This window comes from Phyllostomus hastatus, unplaced genomic scaffold (assembly GCF_019186645.2).
Source record: "Phyllostomus hastatus isolate PE091 unplaced genomic scaffold, TTU_PhHast_1.1 phas_contig_150, whole genome shotgun sequence".
NCBI lineage: Eukaryota > Metazoa > Chordata > Mammalia > Chiroptera > Phyllostomidae > Phyllostomus > Phyllostomus hastatus.
The window spans coordinates 6797895-6817483 of record NW_025333611.1 but is presented as its reverse complement, the minus strand read 5'-3'; the positions used below and the strand labels follow the sequence as shown (position 1 = coordinate 6817483).

Genomic DNA, 19589 nt, shown 5'->3' with positions numbered 1-19589 from the left:
ATCTAGAAGTTTAGGCGAAATCCCTTGTTAATTATTGACATTTTAAAAACGCTACACACCATGAGAATCTAATGTGCTTATTAAACAAATGGGTCACCTTTCAGATTTGGCCTTTGGGACTGCCGACGCTGGACCTCTGCAGACGGTCCGGTCGTGTCCAGGTGAGGAATCACTCAGTGCCGCTCAGGCACGGCTCAGACACGGGGTCGGCGTCACCGTACGCAGAGTGTGAGCCTTGGCAGCTCCGCGGAGAGCTTCTGGACAGGAGATGCAGCTGAAGAGGGAGAACAGCAGTGTGTGAGCATGGACTGCCGCGGAGATCCAGGAGGGATGTCGGACTGCACAAGCGGCTGTGGGTGGGGGGAGGTAGCACGGAAGTCTTCCCGGAGGAAGGGGACGTGTTCTTGTGGGGGGCGGGGGGGAGGATGAGAGCACTCAGAGGTGTGAGAACCCGTGGCACTTTGGGGAGACTTGAAGCAGAACCGTGGAGCGAGGCGCCACCTCTGGACGGTGTCACGGTGTCACGTGGTGTACAGTCCCTGTGCGTGTCCGGTGCAGGGGGCGGGGCTGTAAGAGGGGCGGGCGGCGGAGGCAGGAAATGACGCCGTAGAGCACAGCCAGAACCGCGTCGCGAGGGGCCTGCACGGTGTTCTGGATATTCTGCGCGGTGTACCTAGTGTCCTGCAGGGTATGGAGGATGAACTGGGGTGTGTTAACCCGGGCCTCGACATCTTCGTTTTGCTGTGTGGACAGGTCCCGCTGGCAGCCGTGTGGAGCGCTGATTAGCAGTAAGGGTTGAGGCTATTACCATTGCGTGGAGTAGAGTGACCCCTATTACGCAGGAGAGCTTTTGATCGCCCTCCTCTCCAGCGCCACTCCCACACCCACTTCCGGAGATTTGACTGTGGCCTGGGGCGGACGTGTTTGAATGCAGCGCCCTAGTCTTTGGTGTTGCTACTGCTTCCTTCGCGGCAGGGAATTAATTACTTCTGAGCACTCAAGTCCTTCTTACCCAGTCCTGTTTGGTCCTGAGAGGCACCTAGAGTTTCCTCGGATAAGTGAAAGTTAGGTAAGTACACGTTTTAGCTCCAGACTATTTGCATCGCTCGGAACAAGCTCATAGAAGCTATTTGTCGGGACTCATGGGTAACACAAGAAGAGATGATGAAAATACGGAGTAATACCGTGAAGGCTGCAAGTCCCAAAGGCAGCCACACGACAGACACCCTTGGAGGCTAGGCCCGAAGACCCTGGCATGGCCGGTACACAACTCCTAGCACGCTGGGGCCGGGTGCACTCTGGCTGGGAGTTGAATAGACACGCAGGAAAGGGAGCCCACCCCATACACTGTAGGGGACAGACTTGGTGCCCAGGGAGGGCTTCCCAGGACAACAGTAGGAGGGGGAAGGTTCAGGGACTTGAGGCAGTGACATTTTAGCAACTGCTATGGAAATATTTTAATATTTAATAAGCATTACAGCCATACAACTGAACTGTGACAGAATCTCAGACCTGAATCTATGGTTCTGTGAAAACCGGACCTTAAAACCACCCACTTCTGCTGTGCTGTAGGGAGAGCGATTGCTGCGATTTACCTAAACAGGGGTCTAGATGATTTTCTCTGACCTGCACTGGAGGCCTGGCATGGCGCCGTTCTGGGGAACGCCTTGCTTTCACAAAGGCAGGAAAATTTCCCGAGTTACCACAGACCTGCTTTGTTTATCTTTCCTAGCTTATTTTGGGAGTTTAAAAAAAGGCCACAACTCCTTGGGCAAAGCATCTAGAAAGTCATATGATGAAGAAATTGGAAGGAGGCAAGGCTGGAGGCAGGGAGCTCAAGTCCAAGTTTCAGATGAAGAGGATTCTGAACAAGGTAAGGACATGGCGGGTGGGGCATATCCACGAGCTGTCTTTGAGATCATCATTTGGGGTGAAAGGGGTTTCAGATGAGTCACCTCTGACCCGAGTTGAGTGGAAGGCAATGGTACCACCCGCAGGCAGTCACAGCCTTCGGTGACCATAATAAGGGGTTGTACTGCTCTGGCCTCCATTTAATTGCAAAATGGGAACAATAATGTTACCTACCTAAGAGGGCTACTTTGAGGATTAAATAACATAATACACGTAAAGGGTTAAATCAGAGAGTGGCATGCAGTGAGTGCTCAATAAATGTTGGCAATTTTTTTTCCTTCAGGGAATTGAGACGTTGAAAGGCTCAATAACTTGCTCTAAACTACACAGCAAGGTTAGTGATGGAGTGTAGATTCTAGCACTTCAATCAGAACACAGAGTCTGGTCACGCCACCTGTTCCATAGGCTAGGTAGAGCCAGAAGGGGGACAGGCCTGGGCTGTGGCTGTGCAGATGAGCTTGGTTTTAGAAACAGAGACATGAGTGTGGGGTGGGGAGGGGAGTTCTGGGGGCCAGCTGGGCACATGGGTCTGGACCTAAAGAGAGGTCCCGGCCAGAGGAGTTTTTGTTGCCACCATCATCTCTCAGAGTTTATATGAAATTAGGGTCATCAATAGTTCACTACCTAATAACTAGGTATCTGATCCACGGTGTTTAATAAAATTGTGCAACCAGGATCATTGTAAATTCTTTAAGCAGCCTTAGTCAGATTTTTATATTTGACCATCAATCCCTCTTGCCAAAATGTTTCATGATGCCATAGAATCATTAACTGAAATAAAAAACTTACATTTCAGAAATATAAAAGCCATATACTAATCAGTATGAAGTTTAAAGATTTCTATATTAAAAACCACTCTATTAAGAAGTTAATTAACCTTCAGTCAAAATAACTTTCTAAACTTCATCTCCCTTGACTATAAGCAATTTTTCAACTCTTTTAATGTGCAATAATTTGTTTAACATTACTTTTTTTAAAAAAAAATCCTATTTTAGATTGTGTTACAAGCCAAATGAGGGAAAAATCTTCAGTGCTTAAGGTTCAAGTTTATGTACCTTCCAGCATTACCACCCACCCTTGGCCTCTCACCAACTACTTTATTTACCACGCTGTTGATGGGAACCTGTCTGTATGTGTCACAAATCTAAGATGGGCCCTGGCTGGGTGGCTCAGTTGGTTGGAGCATCATCCCATACACCAAAATGTTGCAGGTTCAATCCCTGGTCAGGGCACATACCTAGGTTGCAAGTTTGATCTCCAGCTGGGGCACATACAGGAGACAACCTGTCAATGTCTCTGTCTCTCTCTCCCTCCCTCCCTCTCTCTCTATAAAATAAATAAACATATCCCCAGGTAAGGACTAGAAAAAAAGAAAGAAAAGAAAAACAAACCTGAAAGGGGAAACAAGCATCTCTTAGGTCACCGTGGGTTTATGAAAGGAATCGAATTATGTCTAGTAAGGGATGACAAACTATGGTTCATCGACCGAATCTGACTCACCAGATGTTTTTGTATGAACCTCGAACTAAGAATAGTTCTTACATGTTTAAATAGTTGACGAGAAATAAAAAGAGTATTTCATGACATGTGGAAATTATACGACATGCACATTTCATCATCCATAAGGGAATAAAGGTTTACTGGAATACAGCCATGCTCATTCATTCACGTATCATCTGTGGCTGCTTTCATGCCTCCGCGGCAGAGCTGACCACTGGCGGCGAAGACTTCATATGGCGCCTGCATTGTTTGCAGTGCTGGCCATCCACCTGGAAATCTCAGGGATGTGACTTCAGCTCCATGGTGTTTCAAGTGCCGTGCTTGTCACCCTGCAGCCACATTTTGTTTTAATTGCCTGTGCAACAGCCATCATACCAAGACAAAAAGAGAACATGCAGTGGGATCCAAGTGCCACATTTTTAAGGAAGGCACCGTGGAATGTGAATTTATTTTGTGGTCGATTAGATAGGAAAACATCGTGTGTCTTCTGCCATGATGCTACAGCTGTGCTAAAAGAATACAGCCCAATAGAGTAAGCACACGTCACAGCATTCCCGACTGCAAGAAAGTAATGGCCAGACAAATCAGTACGTTTAAAACAGCATCTCATCACAGCACAGTGTTTTTATAAAAGTGAAAATAGGACTGCAACCGAAGGAAGTCTTCAAGTGGCTCATTTATTAAGTACACAAGGAAGGACAGTTATTGGTTAATTAATTAAATTATGTTTGATTGTAGCAGCAGGTGAAATGTGTCCAGAGAAGTAGTTTAAGACTTTTGGCCTTTGGGTGACAGTGGTCGCCTGAAGAGTTGAAGACCCTGGCAGTGACATCAATAATCAGTTTAACAAGGTAAGTGATTTCTGGTGGTTTTCCTTGGCTTTTGATGAGCTGCCACATGTTACGAATACAGCTCAGTTGTTCATTTGACAGGTCAATGCCGACTTTGAGGTGAATGAAGAATTAGCCTAAGAATTGTTCATGTGAAAAAAAAAAAACATGGGCAAAAATATGTTTAAAGAAAATGAGGAAACACTAATTCAGTACAACCTGAAGGAGAATCTGCTAAGATGGGTGACAACTGTTGGTAGTAAATGTATGTGTGGACCAGAAAAAGGCCTTTGGCCACATTTAGAAAGCTTGTGAAAATGTAAAGCATTTGAAGGCTGTACTAACTTGTAGTATTCATCAGAAGGTACTTTGTGGGAAATATTTGAGTCTATTATGTTACTGAACCAGTTGTTGCAAAGGTGAATTGCATTAGCTCTTGTGGACTTAACCATTGCCTATTTTGTGACTTTTGTCAAAAATGGTAGCCGAATATTCTGACTTGCCGTACCAACCCCAGAACAGCTGTCTTCACAGTAATAAGTCACCTGTGGCTTTCTGAGCTCAGAGTTCAAGACTGAAATTTTTCATAACAAGAATAGCCCTCAACCACTATGATTGAACACTGGATAACTCTGGAAATTAGCTTTTGCTGAACATTTTATAATGTTTCCTAATGGAGTCAATCAAAATTGCACAGCAAAATGATAGCTTAGTGTAGAATACCATGGTAAAGTCATTTTGATGACAATGTTTAAACCAGTGATATTGAGCTGCTTTGAAAACTTCCTGTGTTGTCAAAAATTAAAACAAAGAGTGAGATCTCCATTTCTACACAAATTTTCAGTGAACACATTTTCCAGGCTCTAACTACAGTTTCAGCTGTGTTTTTTAGACCTCAGTACAAGTGCAAATGAAATTTTTAAATTCCCAAATCTATTTAACTGTGCAGTGGAGGAGTTTCCATCTTGCTTTCAACTGGAAATGATTAATCTGGAACATAATAACACGCTAAAAGGCAAACATCAAGAGGAGATTTAATAGAATGCTATAAATGCCTTCTGAGCAATGAAAATGCTTAATAAAATTTTATGCTCATGGATTGATATTAGTCTTTGGCAGTACTTTCTTTTGAGAATTTTAGCCAAGTGTTCAAGTTAGCCAACTACCAAGTTTAGAGGGTGCACGATCAATGGGAGACTATTCTCACTTCTGATGCCCACTGCAAATTTGGGGGAGTCCCCAAACCACCTTCAGGGTCAACAATTCCCTAGAAGGACTTGCAGAACTCACTGACAGCTGTTAGACTCAGTTACCATTTGTTACTGAGAAAGGACACAGAGTTAAGTGACCTAAGGGAAGAGCTTGGAGCAGAGTCCAGGGAAGTGCCAAACAATTGTGTCATTCTCTCGACACGGAGTCAGGGCGTGTCACTTTCCTGGCATCGTTGTGTGACAGTACGGATGGAGTAGCACCAATCAGGAAAGCTCACCCAGACCTTGGTGTCAAAAGTTTTTATTGGGTATCTGTCACAGAGGTGTGATTGGTTGATTGATTGATTGCCCACGTGATTGATCTCAACCTCCAGATCAGCTGACATTGTGGGGCCCAGTGCTCACATCTGTCTGTGTACATCACACCACCGGTCTTTCTGACATGGTCAGCCTCACCCTAAACCGTATTTGTAGACGGTCCAGTGTGGCCCAAGTTTCCCAGGCATACCATAACATTACAAGGGCCTAGAGATCTGTGATAAAGTTACAGATCACCATTAACACATGAACAGTTACAGTCTGTTTTTATGAAAAGGAACACTAACTTTGAACTCCAGTGAAATGAAATGTGATCTCAAAAATATTTTCTTTATTCCTCAACCAGTAGCACGAAAGAATATGCTCAATTATTAATATCAAATTTTGAATTTTATCAGTAAAAATTGTGGAAACTTGATTTCTCTTCTCTTATATAAGTACCTACATAATAGCCTTGATTATGCCTTTTGGCTTCCAAAGACTGCATTATCTACAATCTGATTTTTTATGGAAAAAATTCTCCAACCTTTCATGTATAGTCCAATTTGTAATGCTGCTGCGGTGGTTAGTTTTATGAGTTGCTCAGTGCGACTACAGACCCTAATTAATTATTTAATCAAATACCAATCTAGGTGTGGCTTTGGCAGTTATTTTGTAGATATAATTAACATCTCTTATCAGCTGAATTTAAGTGAAGGAGATTATCCTCAATAGTCTAAGTAGACCTGATCCAATCAGTTGGAAAGCCTCAACTGAGCTTCCCTCGAAAAAGGAGAAATTCCAGCTGCGGACCGCAGCTTCCGCCTCTGCCTGAGAATTTCCAGACTTCTTCCTACTGGCCGGCTCTACAGACTTTGGACTTGCTTAGCCAACCCCGTGTTCATATATATTTCTGTTTTTCTGGGGGAGTCCTGACTGGTTCAACTGCTCACTCTAAATGATACTCCCCAATCTGTGCTGCTAAAAAAAACTGAAAAGGAAATAACTTTAGAAAAATGAAATTAATATTTTGCCATAGTTGCCTGTCAGCTGCAATATTGCTTAATTTATCTTACTGACTCTCTAGTATAAGGCACAAAAGGGGTAGTGTGAGTTATGAATGAAGAAAGAAAACTCAGGAAGACTTTTAATTTAGTCTTATCACTGTGGATCAAGGAGACATTTTTTTGTTTGTTTGTTTCTTGATAGAATCTGCTCACAGAGCAAAAATGAGGGTTGTTTTTTTTTTACCCCCAAGACATGTCTCCATTAGCCTAACTCTAGGGCTCTTTCCTGGGGTCCCCGTCACGAGCACCCTTGGCCTCCTGGCATTGCTGGTAAACCCCGCACGTGTGTATTTTCAGAGGAGAGGTTCTTCAGTTTTCATCAGATGTTCAAATGCATCTGCGGCACCAAAAGGATAAAAACCACAAGTGACTTCCCCTCCGGCGGCTATTTAACTCTTATGTGTCACCAACTGCATACATTCTTTCTCTAACCCTCACAGTAGCACTTATGTGTTCCCTGCTGCATGCATTATCTTCTGTAACCTTCACAATGATCTCACGAAGTAGGTACTAATATCCCATCTGACAGATGAGAAAACGGAAGCTTATGAAAATGAAGGCATTTATGCCCTAGTTGCACAGTGATGAGGCGTGTGGATGTGAGCCCACATCTGAGGCCAAAGCTCGTTCTGCTGGGGCTGGGAGGGAGTTCTGGTCAATCAGTAGGCCCGGTTATCTGGGCACTTCCTCCACTTGCAGTGGTGGCCTGTGTGGCCCCAAGTACCTGCTTGGCCTCTGCCCACTCACCTGGGGAGGAGACAAGCTTGGGGTAGCCCTAGTTTTTGGCGGGGGGCTTTCTGGCCTTTTAGCCACTAGCCTCCTAATATGCCCTTGCTCCTTGCTCACCATGAGGGAGGAGGAGCTGGGCTCCCCAGGGAGGAGAGGAGGGCGGGCCTGAGAGAGAGTTTGAAAAGAGGAAGGAAGTGGGGCCCGGCAGGCGCCTTGCCACCCCCTGGCTGCTTCCCCGCAGGACGACTCCAGGGGCCCACAGGCCCCCGGCCCAGCATGGCTCCCTGGCGCAAAACTGATAAGGAGCGGCATGGCGTGGGTAGGTGTGGGCGTGGGATCCGCAGCTGGGAAGAGGGCAGGTGGCCAGAGAAGCGCGCGCAGAAAGATGCTGCGGGAGCCAGCAGCTAGCAGCTTGGGCGCTGGCAGCGCGCGCTGATTCGAGGTCCGAGGGGACTCAGTGGCTCCCTCAGCCTGCTGCGTGCCAGCTGGGCGGGGAAGAGGAGGCAGTGGAAGAGAAAGGTGGGCACCCCGCCCAGCAGGCTGCGCTCAGCCCGCGCACCCTCTCCCTCCCTGCCGCAGGCTGCCCTCTCTCGCAAACGCTTGTGCTTTCCCCAGATGGGGCCCAGCCCAGCGCTTGGCAGCTGGGCTCTCTGTGCCAGACTCCACTGTCCAAGGAGTGGACTCCGGCTCCCTGTCAGCAGACTTGGTCTTCTAGAGCGAGCACTGCTCTCTTCCCTGGGCTGCCCTTGCCTGGCCCAGCGTGCTTCCCTCCACCTCTGTCCAGAGCGGCACCCATCTGCCTGCGCCCCTTGCCTGTTCTTCCTGGGTCAGGTGACCTCTGATGTGGCTGAGCCTTAGCCCAGAGGGCTGTGGAGGCTTGGGGCCTGGGGCTAGAGGGCAGGGATCCCTCACTCTGCCCTGGAGAGCCTGGGGGGAGAGGCTCCCAGCAGGTTAACTAGGGATATCCAAGAAGCCAGCCCTATCGGCTTCAGCCATCTACGGTCCCAGAGGCCTTTGCCTCAGCTCATGCGGAAGTGGTGGCTGGGGGAAGGGAGGCTTCAGGTACCGGGACTCCTACTAAGTGGCATCTGTGGTGCAATCCCCGTAGACTCAGTGTGGTTTTCAAACTTAGGTGTAAATTTAAAAACCTCTCTAAGGGTTGCAACTCTGGCAGATACCAGACACTGGCCCCAGAGAGGAGGGTGGAGCAGGTCGGAGGAGTGTGGAGAGTGACCAGGGGCAGGGGGCCCCGAGGCCACCATTGGAGAAACGCTGCCTTGGAGAACTCAACATTTATCCCTTCACATACTGTCCTCTAGGCACTGTCTTAAGATACATAGTCCCCATCCAGAGAACAAACAATAATCCAGACCCTCCAGGGGGCTCACTTCCTCCATCTATGAAATAGAAAGTTTGAACTAGACTCCATGAAGAACGCTTTGAACTTCAAAGATTCTCTCACTCTGGCCCTTCCAGCTGGAGGGTATCGGGTTGAAACTCTTCTCGGGGGAAGATGGCCACTATTCCAGGTCACAGGCCATTGTAGGTAGAGGGATCGATGTGGCCCAGGACATGACAGTGGGACACAGAGGGTGTGTATCCAGGAAAGAAAAGGGGTGGCACCTTCCGCCTTCGGGGAAGGGTGCATTGAAGGGAATGATTATGCCCCAGCCAAGTCAGAGTTACATTTCAGAAGGCTATGAATGCCAGGCCAAGAAGCTGAGACTTTTTCCACTTAGACAATGGGGAGCCATAGGGGGCTTGTGAGGAGGGGAGGAACGTGAGCAGATTTATGCTGAACCAGTGCGGAGGGCGGCTGGATGGACAGAAGAGCAAAGGTGCCTGGGTGGCAGACAAGGGACAGTATGGGTGGGTGGTCCGGGGTAACCAGGGCAGTTAATGGGGAGATTGAGTGTGGGGGAGGAGCCCCACCCTCTCTCCCAAGGGCTGCAGCGCGTTCCTGCTCTGTGGGCTCTGCGCTGTGGAGTGAAGATCATGGGCTCTGGTGCCAGGCTGCCCGTTCTTGGACTCCAGTCTCCCACACTTCCCAGCCCTGTGGCCTCGACAAGTTACTTACTCTTTCCAGGCCTCAGTTTCCTTGTCTGTGTAATGGGGATAATAACAGTACTTGCTTCCCAGGGTGGCAGGGGGGACTAAAGGAGTTAATTCACGGAACATTCCAAGAATGCCAGTTGCATAAAGTGGTCCTCACTAAATGATATGAATTGTTGTTTTTAGATTCTGTCCTCTGCATGGAGGCCCAGTTGAGGACGTGACATTACAGGATGGGATGTGGTGACAGGGTGGAGCAGGTTCTCACCCTCTGCAACAGCGGCAGTCTCACCTCCGTGCTTGGGGTCTGGGAACGCTGTTAGGCTCCAGACCTGGAGGCTTCTTGAGCTGATGGCAGAGACATTTTTCATGCCGACGTATGAAGGTTCTGTTGTGTGGGGGTCAGAAGGTCTGTGACCCTCTAGGGAGCCAGAGAGTACTTGCTCGTTGCCAGCTCATCAAAGGGATCTCTTTTTCTGTGCCCATAACTGTCAGAGCTAAGGACAGCAAGCCTCGCCTCTCGTCTGCAGGCTCTGGGTGGATGGCAGGAAAAGGCGAGGCTTAGGTTGTGATGGGAGGGGAGACTGGAGTCATCAGGCAGAAAGGACAGTGCCCAGAGAGAAACTAGTTCGGGTTTGGGTTCTGATACCATCACAGTTTGCACAGATTTGTGTTCTAATTTTCTTATCGTAAGTCTAGGTATTACTACTTTTCTGTTTCAAGGTGTGCTTTCATGAAGAGCATTTGAGATCACGAATATGAGGGCTTAGAGGAAGACAAAGAGGTAGAGCCACGGAAAGGATTAGGGGTCCTTGGAATATCTCCGGAGTCCCAGCCAGGCCCAGCACAAGGAGAGCCTGAGCTTTGCATTCCCATTTGGTTTCCTCTGCAGCGCGGGTGCAGTTTAGCCTTTGCTTCCTCTGGCCTTAGTGGTGTGGGCTGCTGGAGTCTGTCTGTCTGTCTGGGCGGCTGGCTCTGCAGGAGGCCGCTTCACCACCAGAACTGCTTGGCTTCTTGCTCCCCTTGCTGCTCGATGGGCAGCAGGGTGACCCTCCTGTGGACCCCTGGCAGGTTGTTTTTCCTTTCTTGCTGCAGCCTTAACACGTGATCCATTAGAGTTCCGGAGAGGACCCTCGGGTAGAGGTGTGGTAGGAGTTGCCACGGACAAGGCACTGTGGCTGTGAGTGGGAAAAGGCCCTTGGAGAGAACTGTGTGCAGTTAGAAGCTCGGGCTGTGACGTCAGAACTGGGTTGAAATCGGGTCCTGTTTTCTCATCTGTGACACGGAGGTCCTAAGGATAATATGGGTCTCAGGAGATTGTTGTGAAAAGTGACTGCGTGAAAAGCACTTGGAAAGCTGGCTGTCTTTATGAAAGTCGGTGACCGAGGTCAAGGGGCTGACCCAATGTTTGCGGAGCCCAGAGAGACGCAGGGTAATGCGCCCTAATGCCAGGCTCGCGAGAGCCGAGCCTTACAAAACGTAGCACTCCGTGGTTCACAGGACCCGTCTTGTGCAGGATCTCGTCAGGGGGCTTCAGAACATCTCTGTGAGACAGTGGATTATGATTTTCATCTTACAGATGAAGAAACCGAGGCTCCGTGTTCGCCAAACTTGAAAGTCCTTGGGCTGGGTCTTAGAGTCCGTTGACTTCAGACCCAGGCTCTTGGCACTGCATTATTAGGAGGGGACCTGGGCAGAGGAACCTTACAGACAAAGGCAGGAGGTTGAAATGTGTATGGCATCGGGGTTAAACAGTATACAGTTTGCTTCCGTTTTAGAGGATGTTTGTAGTGAAAGAGAGCACTGAAGATGTAGATTATGGCCAGATTGTGAAGGGCTTCCAGTGTGAAGCTTATAAATTTGGGCTTCATTCTGTGAGCAGAGAGATTTTTGAGCAGGCTGCTGTCTGTGAGAGGTCAGTATAATTAATTGGGGGAAGGACAGGGATAAAGGAGAAGAACAGAAGCGAAGGACAATTTACCTTTCTACTGCCTACGTGCAAAGTTAGTTTTGTGGGAGTCCTCTTACCGTGTTTTGCCCTGTACAATGCACTCCCATGTATAATGCGCATCCATGTTTTTGGCCCAAACTTTCAGGAACAAAAATCTCTCATTTTAACTTTTTTAATTCAATTTTTTATTTATATATAAAACTGATGATCATATTCCAGGATATTATTTTGCATACAGGTATCATTACTGCTTACTGTAGTTACACTTTTTTAAAAAAGATTTTATTTCTTTATTTTTAGAGAGGGAAGGGAGGGAGAAAGAGAGAGAGAAACACCAATATGCTGTTGCTGGGGGCCATGGCCTGCAACCCAGGCATGTGCTGTGACTGGGAATTGAACCTGCGATGCTTTGGTTCGCAGCCCAAGCTCAATCCACTGAGCTATGCCAGCCAGGGCTATGGTTACACTTTTAATGCATATGCATAAATAAAAGAATTAAAAGCATTTATATAGATATGGAATTAGTACTACCCATGTATAATGCACATCCTCATTTTTCCCTCAAAAATTTGGGCAAAAAAGTGCACATTATACACAGCAAAATACAGTATATATTTAACATTTCCTTTTGGCCTTTACTGTCTTAATTCCCTCTGCCTGAGACTCTCGTTGGTGATGAGAGCTTTCTCTTTGGAGGAGAGAAGGGAGGGATGGAAAGGAGGAGACAGAATATGTAACAGTATCAGTTAGAATTAAGTGTGACTATGGGTGACAGAAAACCTCCAAAACTGTAGCTTTAACCAAGCTAGAAGTTTATTTCTCCCTCACAGAAAGCCTAGAAATAAACAGCCCGTGAAGAGGTGGTAGAGAGGCTCCTCTTGTCTCCTGCGCTGCTTCCTTGGCATCAGGCTTCTGCCTCCTGAAGCAAACTGGCTGCTTAAGGTTCAGCCACCAGGTTCACCTTCCAGACAGTAGGAAAGATGAAGGTAACAAGAAGGCCATGACCCACTTGACACTTTCTCTTATATCCTATTGGCCCAAACCTAATCATGTGACTATACCTAGCTGCAAGGGAAGCTAGAACATGTAGTTTGTAATGGAGGCTAAAAATTAGGAGTGCCGTTCCTAAGGAAGAAAGATAAGAAGGGTATTAGAGATGATATATTAGTTTGCTAAGGCTGCCATAGCAAAAATATCCAGAATGGGTGTTTTAAACAACAGAAAGTTATTTTCTCACAGTTCTGGAGCCTGGAAATCTAAGACCAAGGTGCCCATAGTGCCCAGGTGTCTCTCCTGAAGCCTCCTTGGCTTGCAGACAACTGTCTTCTCATTACTTGAGCCTCACACGGTCATCCCTCTGTGCATGCTGCCCCCCGGGTGTCTCTTCCTCTTCTTAGAAGGATACCAGTCATATTGGTTCAGGCCCCCAGCCTAACAGACTCATTTTAACTTAGTCATGTCCTTAAAGACCTGCTCTCTAAATATAGCTACATCCTGAGGTTGGGACTTCAGCATGTTAATTTATGGCAGTAGTGGGGACAAGAATTGAGTTTATTACCAGATGGCCTGTGGTCTGTGGCATGAAATTGAGGGGCTGTGAAAGAAGACTTCAAGGCAGGGATAGTGGGTGAGTGCAGGTGAAATATTTGTTTGCTCTGAAGCCAGGCCTGCCAGGTAGATTTGTATGGGGGCTTCAGTTCTGCTTAGAAACCTCTTCTCTATGCAGGTTGGCTCTAGTTATGGTTGTGTACCTGTGTGGGGTGTTGGGGAGTATTGGTTGATTCCTTCAGAGGCCCGTGAGGGAGAATCTGATCTAGGCCTCTCCCCTAGCTTCTAGTACATTGCAGGAAATCTTTGGTGTTCTGTGGCTTGTAGAGGTATCACCCTGATCTCTGCTTCTGTCTTCACATGGAATCCTCTCTATGTTGGTGTCTCTCTCCAAAATTATCCTTTTAGTAAGGACACCAGTCATATTGGATTGGGGCTCACCCTAATGACCTCTATTAACTTCACTACTTCTATAAGGACCTGATCAAAGAAGGCCACATTCTGAGATTCTGGGGGTTAAGACTCTAACACATCCTCTGTTTGCAGGAAGGAGCACAATTCAAATAATAACAAGCTCTGCAAAAGTGGAGAAGGGGTCTTTTCCACATTTTGATGGGGGAATGTGGATGAATCTGAGACCATCCCCTGGTCCAGGGATGCAGGCGATGTGGTTGCAGCCCAGGACCCTGGACAGAGCTAGTCCATGTGGAGCTGGACAGATACGGGGTGGACAATGGGCGCTGGAGTCCCTTGCAGCACAGGTTCTTATTACAAGGAACTAAATGCACTCGAACTAGTTTGATAAAAAGTTGTGTGGTGCAAATGTGCATGTGGGGTGGGGGGAGTGATGTATTTTAAGGGTCAGGGAAAATCAAACAGAAATCCAGGAATCCAGGGCAGCAGGCTCCTGGAAGGGCCTGAACCGAGGAGTCCTGCAAACCTCTGCCTTTCTTTCCACGGCTTTCCATGTTCTCTAAACACATCTACTGCCTTCCCCTTCCTCTCCCGGCCAACTCCTGATTCCTGTGCTCCTTTCTAATTTTGATATTCGTCCGATGGCACCATGATGGGGGCCCCAGCGTGCCGCCTGCTCTAATCTGCGCTATTTTGCAGTTCAGGTATCTACTGAATCTTTTCTCTGTGCTGATTTGTCAAAGTCCTGAGAGAGAGTATGTGGCTGACTCACCTTTTCAAGGAAAGGCCACTCAAGGTGGAGATCATTACCTGCCTAAGAATAGGCCCAGTCTGACCAGGGTGCTGCCCCTGCCTGGTCCAGTACGCTGTGGCTCTGGGGTGGGGTCATGAGGCTTGTTACTCACTGAGCCTGAGCCACGGGTGGGGGCAGATTGTTTGAGTAGGAGGCGTGGGTAGAGCAGATAACCCAAATACATCTCAGCAAGACTCTGCTACGGAGAGACCAGGTGTTGTCAAAGGCAGCACTTAAGGAGGAGGGATAAAAAGCATCATTTACTCACTAACTTGTTCATCCATTCACTCATTCTTTCTTCATTTATTTCTTAAATATTTGCTTGGTGTTTCCTATGTGCTAGGCACTACGCTAGACACTGAGATTACTAGAATTAGGTGAATATGGTTCCTACCCTTTGGAGCTTATAGTCTATGGGGAGGACAAAAAAGAACTACATGGAGAATACAATAATCACACAATCACCAATAGTGATATGTATTATTGTAATAAAGGAACATTGTTCATGAATGAAAATACTGAAGGGGGGGGGGTCTTAAATAGATGGCCCGAGAAGGCCTCTCAGGAGCAACGGGGAAAAGAGTCCCAAAGGAAAAGTCTGGACAGATCTTAGCACATGTGTCTTTGCTATGGCGGCCAACTGTATCTTTGGACCGGTCCCCATAAATTAGTCAGGTGCAACAAAAACGCATTGGCTGGAAATCAAATTCCTTCCTCCTATCAATCCTCAGGTGCCTGGGCCTCCTCCTTTCCAATGTTTCAGCAATTTGGGATTGTTTGAGGAGTGCCCGCTGGGCTGGCTGTTGGGGTCCACACTGGAGATTATCCTAATCCTTGGGCTCACAGGGGTCTCATTAGTTGGGGGCATCTTGCACCCAACCATAATGTTTCTGTTTGAAGGGATCTCGACAGACTGTGTTTGCTAAACTCTGCTCCCCCCTGAGATCAGCATCCTTATGTTGCTGCTGTATTTTGCGACAGGCAGTGTAGCTACCATAATATTCTGCTGATTTCTGGACCTTTGGACCTCTTTCTGGTTTTTCGTGCTTTTTCTTTTTTTAAGGCTTACAGGCTGTTAATTTAATACTTAATTACACATGAGTGCCACAGTCTGTGTTTCACAGCAAATGTTCTGCAAATGGGGAATGATAATGTTTATCGCCTCCCAACTCCAGAGGGATATGGGTAGAGACACCACAAATGTTCCTTTTAATAGGAGCTTTCTCCTTACTTCCCAATTCCTTTAATTGGTGCACGTTGAAAAGCAGTCAGCTGAGTCTGTGAGCTTCTTAAGTCTTACTCAGTTTTTTGTTCTCCTTGGAGAAAGTCATCCCTTGCCCTTCTGACCCCACTAGGACGCTGTCAGCGTCTGCATTGTTTAAAGCCTCAGTCACAGAAGCTGGGGATGCAGGGAGTATGACTAACAATGTGGCCACTTCCCCAGACCCCTTTCCAGGCATTGCTCCAGGGCACTAAGTATCCTGCTGACGACACAAGATCCCTCGAGTGGGAGTCTAAACTAGGTGGAACTTTGACTTGAGTACGTGTCCCAGGATGCCATGCAGGGTCTGAGCAGAGGCGATGCTGAGCAGGCATTTGTTGGGCTGGATTCAGTGGGGGCAATGCCAGACCTCGTGATTGGCATGCTGGGCTATGGAAGAAGAGCATACCTGGTACCAGCTGAACCCTGGAGGGTTGCCTAGAAACTGGGATTTTGCCGCTTACCTCATTGGTGGAGGCAGCAAGGGAGTTTTTTCAGGTAGCATTCAGATAGAATAAAAAGTCGATGCCAAGGTCCTGAGCAGGGAGCCCCTCTGATGTGTGGAAGGCCGGTGTGGCCGGAGGAGAGCGAGCAAGGGGTACAGTGGTAGGAAATGGCTCTCCAAGGGGAGGGTGGGCCGAGTAGTGCCCGGGTCATGCAGGAACGACTTTGGTTTTTACTCCAAATGGAACGAGGGGAGCATTTTAGGGTTTGGTGGAATTGTAGAATGTCCTTTTTTTGTTTTAAAAGAATCATCCTAGCAGTTTCATGGTGCGTAAGTAGAGGGGAATTAAATGTGGAAGCAGGGAGCCCTGACTGGTGTGGCTCAGGTGGTTGGGTGTTGCATCCTACAAAGCAAAAAGTCTCTGGTTTGATTCTCAGTCAGGGTGCCTGCCTGGGTTGCAGGTTTGGTCCCGGTCAGGGTGTTTGAGACAACCGACCCATGTTTCTCTCTCACATCGGAGTTTCCCTCTTTCTAAAAATAAATAAATAAAATCTTAAACAAAATACGTGTGGAAGCAGGGAGGCCAGTAAGGCAGCTGCTGCAATAACCAGGCACGACTTGGTGGCGGGCCACATCTGGGGTCAGGCGGCCGTGGAGGAGGTCAGACGTGCCGAGAATCTGGGTGCATGTGCTGTAGGTGGAGCAGATGGGGTTTTCCTCCTGGATTGGATGTGGGCGTGAAAGAAAGAGAGGAGTCAGGGGTGGAGCTAGGAGCTGCCAAGAAAGAAAGCCATTTTTATAGTTTATTTGGATCAATTAAGTTCAATATGCCTGGGTTAAGTGATGGTCCAGAGCTGGGTATTGGGGCCCCGAGTTGAAAACGGCACAGGCTCTGCCCTCAGGAAGCTGCAGTCCAGTAGGAATTTCCTTCTTTTTGCCCGAGGCAGCAGAGAACACCGCCATTATTTGTACTAATGCCCCCATTTCATAGGTCGGGGGTGGGTGCACCTCTTGCTTCGTGTTCCTATGGCTCCTGCCATCACCCCCGTCATATTCCACTGCAGCCCCGAGTGGAATTATCTGACTTCTCCATAGAATAGAAACTCCATGGCAGCAATACTGTGTTTCTTGCTCTTTTCCTGCACAGGATGTCTTGCACAAAGCAGGTGCTCATTTAGTAGCTGTTGATTGGATGATGGATGGGTGGGTGGGTGGGTGGATGGACAGATACGTGAGTAGATAGATGAGTGGGCAGTGGGCGGTGGGATGGAAAGGAGCAGAGATTGGAGGTTTTTCACTTTCTGGTGCCTCATGAGGTTCAGGTGCACAGAGTTGCCCCATCTTGCCTTCGTATCCTCACTGCTACCTCATTCCCTGTCTGGAGGAGGTCCCGTGAGAGCAGCACAGCCACATGTGGGGTGTTCTTGAGTTCTTCTGCAAACACCTGGCCTCCTGTAGCTGGCTGCTGCATCAAGGCCCAGAGTTCTCAGTCCGGGACTCCATTCGGATGGTTCTGCTCTTCCTCACTGGGTCTGTGCACTCCTCAGGCTAATGTCCTCTCCTTGCTCCCTCCCCTCCCTGCCTTCCCTCCCCACCCAGGTTCTCAAGGCCTTCGCTCTAGTTCTTCCCCTTGCACTCCCTCTCCCCGCCCTCTCTCTCCAGCCTCACTTCCTTCATGAGGCCTCTCTCGATCTCTTTCCTCGGAGAGCCCACAGCTGCTGTGGCCTACAGCGTAGCCTTTGTCTCGAAGACAGCTTCTTGTTTCTTGCGTGCTCATTTTGTCTCTTCAGCTAGACCGCACAAAAACTCCAGGAGAGCAGGGGCCGTTCCCTCTCGCCCTGCTCCCCTAACGTGCAGACCCAGCAGAGTGCCAGGTGCTCCCTGGACTGAAGGCTGGGGGTGGGTTTCATGACACAGCCGCTCTTCCAGCTCCAGTGTGTGAGTGTGTGAACGCAGCAGAGAGTGTGTGCACATGTTTGTGCATGTGTGCGTGTGCCTATAGAGTGTGGAAAGGTGATTGTGAATCTCAGCAGGACGTTTTGGAGCAGGACTTGCCAACCTTAACTGTATTGACACTTGGGGCCGGATAATTCTGTGTTACGGGTTGTCCTGTGCGCTGCCGGGTGTTAAGCAGCATCCCTGACCTCTGCCAGCGGGGTGCTAGGAGCTCTTCTCCTCCCCTGTGCCCCGGGCTGTGACAACCAAAATGCCTCTAGACACTGACAGGTGTTACCTTGGGGGAAGATTGTCCCCAGTTGAGAATCACTGTTTTAGAGAAGTCATGGGAGTCCCAGCTTTCCTCTTGTTAGCTGGGAATGCCACTTTGGCCTGCTAGAAACTGAGCACGGTGATATGCAACCCATAAGGTTATTGCGTGGGTCCAATCAGCACCTGGCAGAGAGCAGGTGCTAAGGACATACACATTAGTGAGCGGCAGGATGACGGTGCAACAGGTTGGAGGCATGTGCCCTGGGGCCAGCCTGCCCGGGCTAAAGTCCTGGCTCAGCTCCTTCCTAGCTGTGTGACCCGGCTCCTCACTTGATCTTACAGTACCTCAGTGTCCTCGTCTGTAAGATGGAGCACATAACAGTTGTATCCACCACAAGAATTGCAATGAGGACGAAGTAGGTGACTGTGGGGTAAGCCCTGGAATAGTCTGGTCCTTAGAGTGCTCAGCAGAGGTTGTCATTTCTCTGTCCTCTCCTGGTTGGTGGGGGAACACCACCTCCTCCTTGGTTTCCTGTGGCTCTGATTCTCCTGCCTCGTTCACTGCTGACTTGCACCACTTTTGAGCCCTGGCCTTGCTGCCCAAAGCGTCAGCTGAGTCATCTCACTCACCCTCCCCGGTGCAAGGCCAGGCCGTTGCCATGGTGCCGAGGCTGTGGCCGCCCTGCCCGGAGACTTAAGGCAGACTGCTAGTACATGTCAGTGAACGTGTTTCACGTGAATCCAAAGTGGACCTGCTGGCCAGTTCTATTTCTCCCGGAGTGGAGACCCTCCAAAGCCCACCTCAGGGACTGGAAGAGTGAGCTTCAGGCAATTACATTCTTTTTCCCCATTATTGTTTTGTTCCTCTTATACTGCTACTTATCCAAACTCTTGGTGTTCACTGAAGCTTTTGTTTTCCAACATATCAGCAATGGCAGGGGCCCAGATGAGGTACGAATCCATCCCAAAGGGTCATAGGGCATTGCTGGCTGCCATCACAACTGGCAGCCAAGCTGGGTCAGCATCTCTTGAAGGAAACTCAGGAAGTGCAAGAAAGAGCCGGAAGAAGGAACTCACCTGCCCTCCACGTTCGTATCCCTTCTGTTCAACAAGGGATATGTTTGTTAAAGCTCCGTAGATCCTGATTGAACTTCTCCTGTGGACCAGGTGCTGTTCTCAGCACTGGGAACTCAGTGCCCAACCCGGCATACTCCGTCTCCACCCTCACTGAGGCTGGAAAGGACAGGACATGAGCAAGTCCAGCATAAACACGCACATGCGCGTGCACGCACACACACACACACACACACACACACACACACACAGTCCAGCAGGAGTAAGGCCTGCTTGCGTATGGTTGGTAGGGTAATAC

General features: G+C 48.5%; 1 protein-coding gene across 2 annotated transcripts in view; it reads left to right on the top strand.

Annotated features, from left to right (window-relative positions):
- The first annotated feature begins 7741 nt into the window (after positions 1-7741).
- The window catches only part of DOCK2 (dedicator of cytokinesis 2), a 354825-nt gene continuing 342977 nt past the window's right edge, over positions 7742-19589 (top strand). For both annotated transcript variants that reach the window (XM_045820015.1, XM_045820013.1), the window contains exon 1: positions 7742-7864. In XM_045820015.1, the coding sequence (XP_045675971.1) occupies positions 7822-7864 (43 nt within the window). In that variant the 5' untranslated portion in view covers positions 7742-7821. The remainder of the gene's footprint in view (positions 7865-19589) is intronic.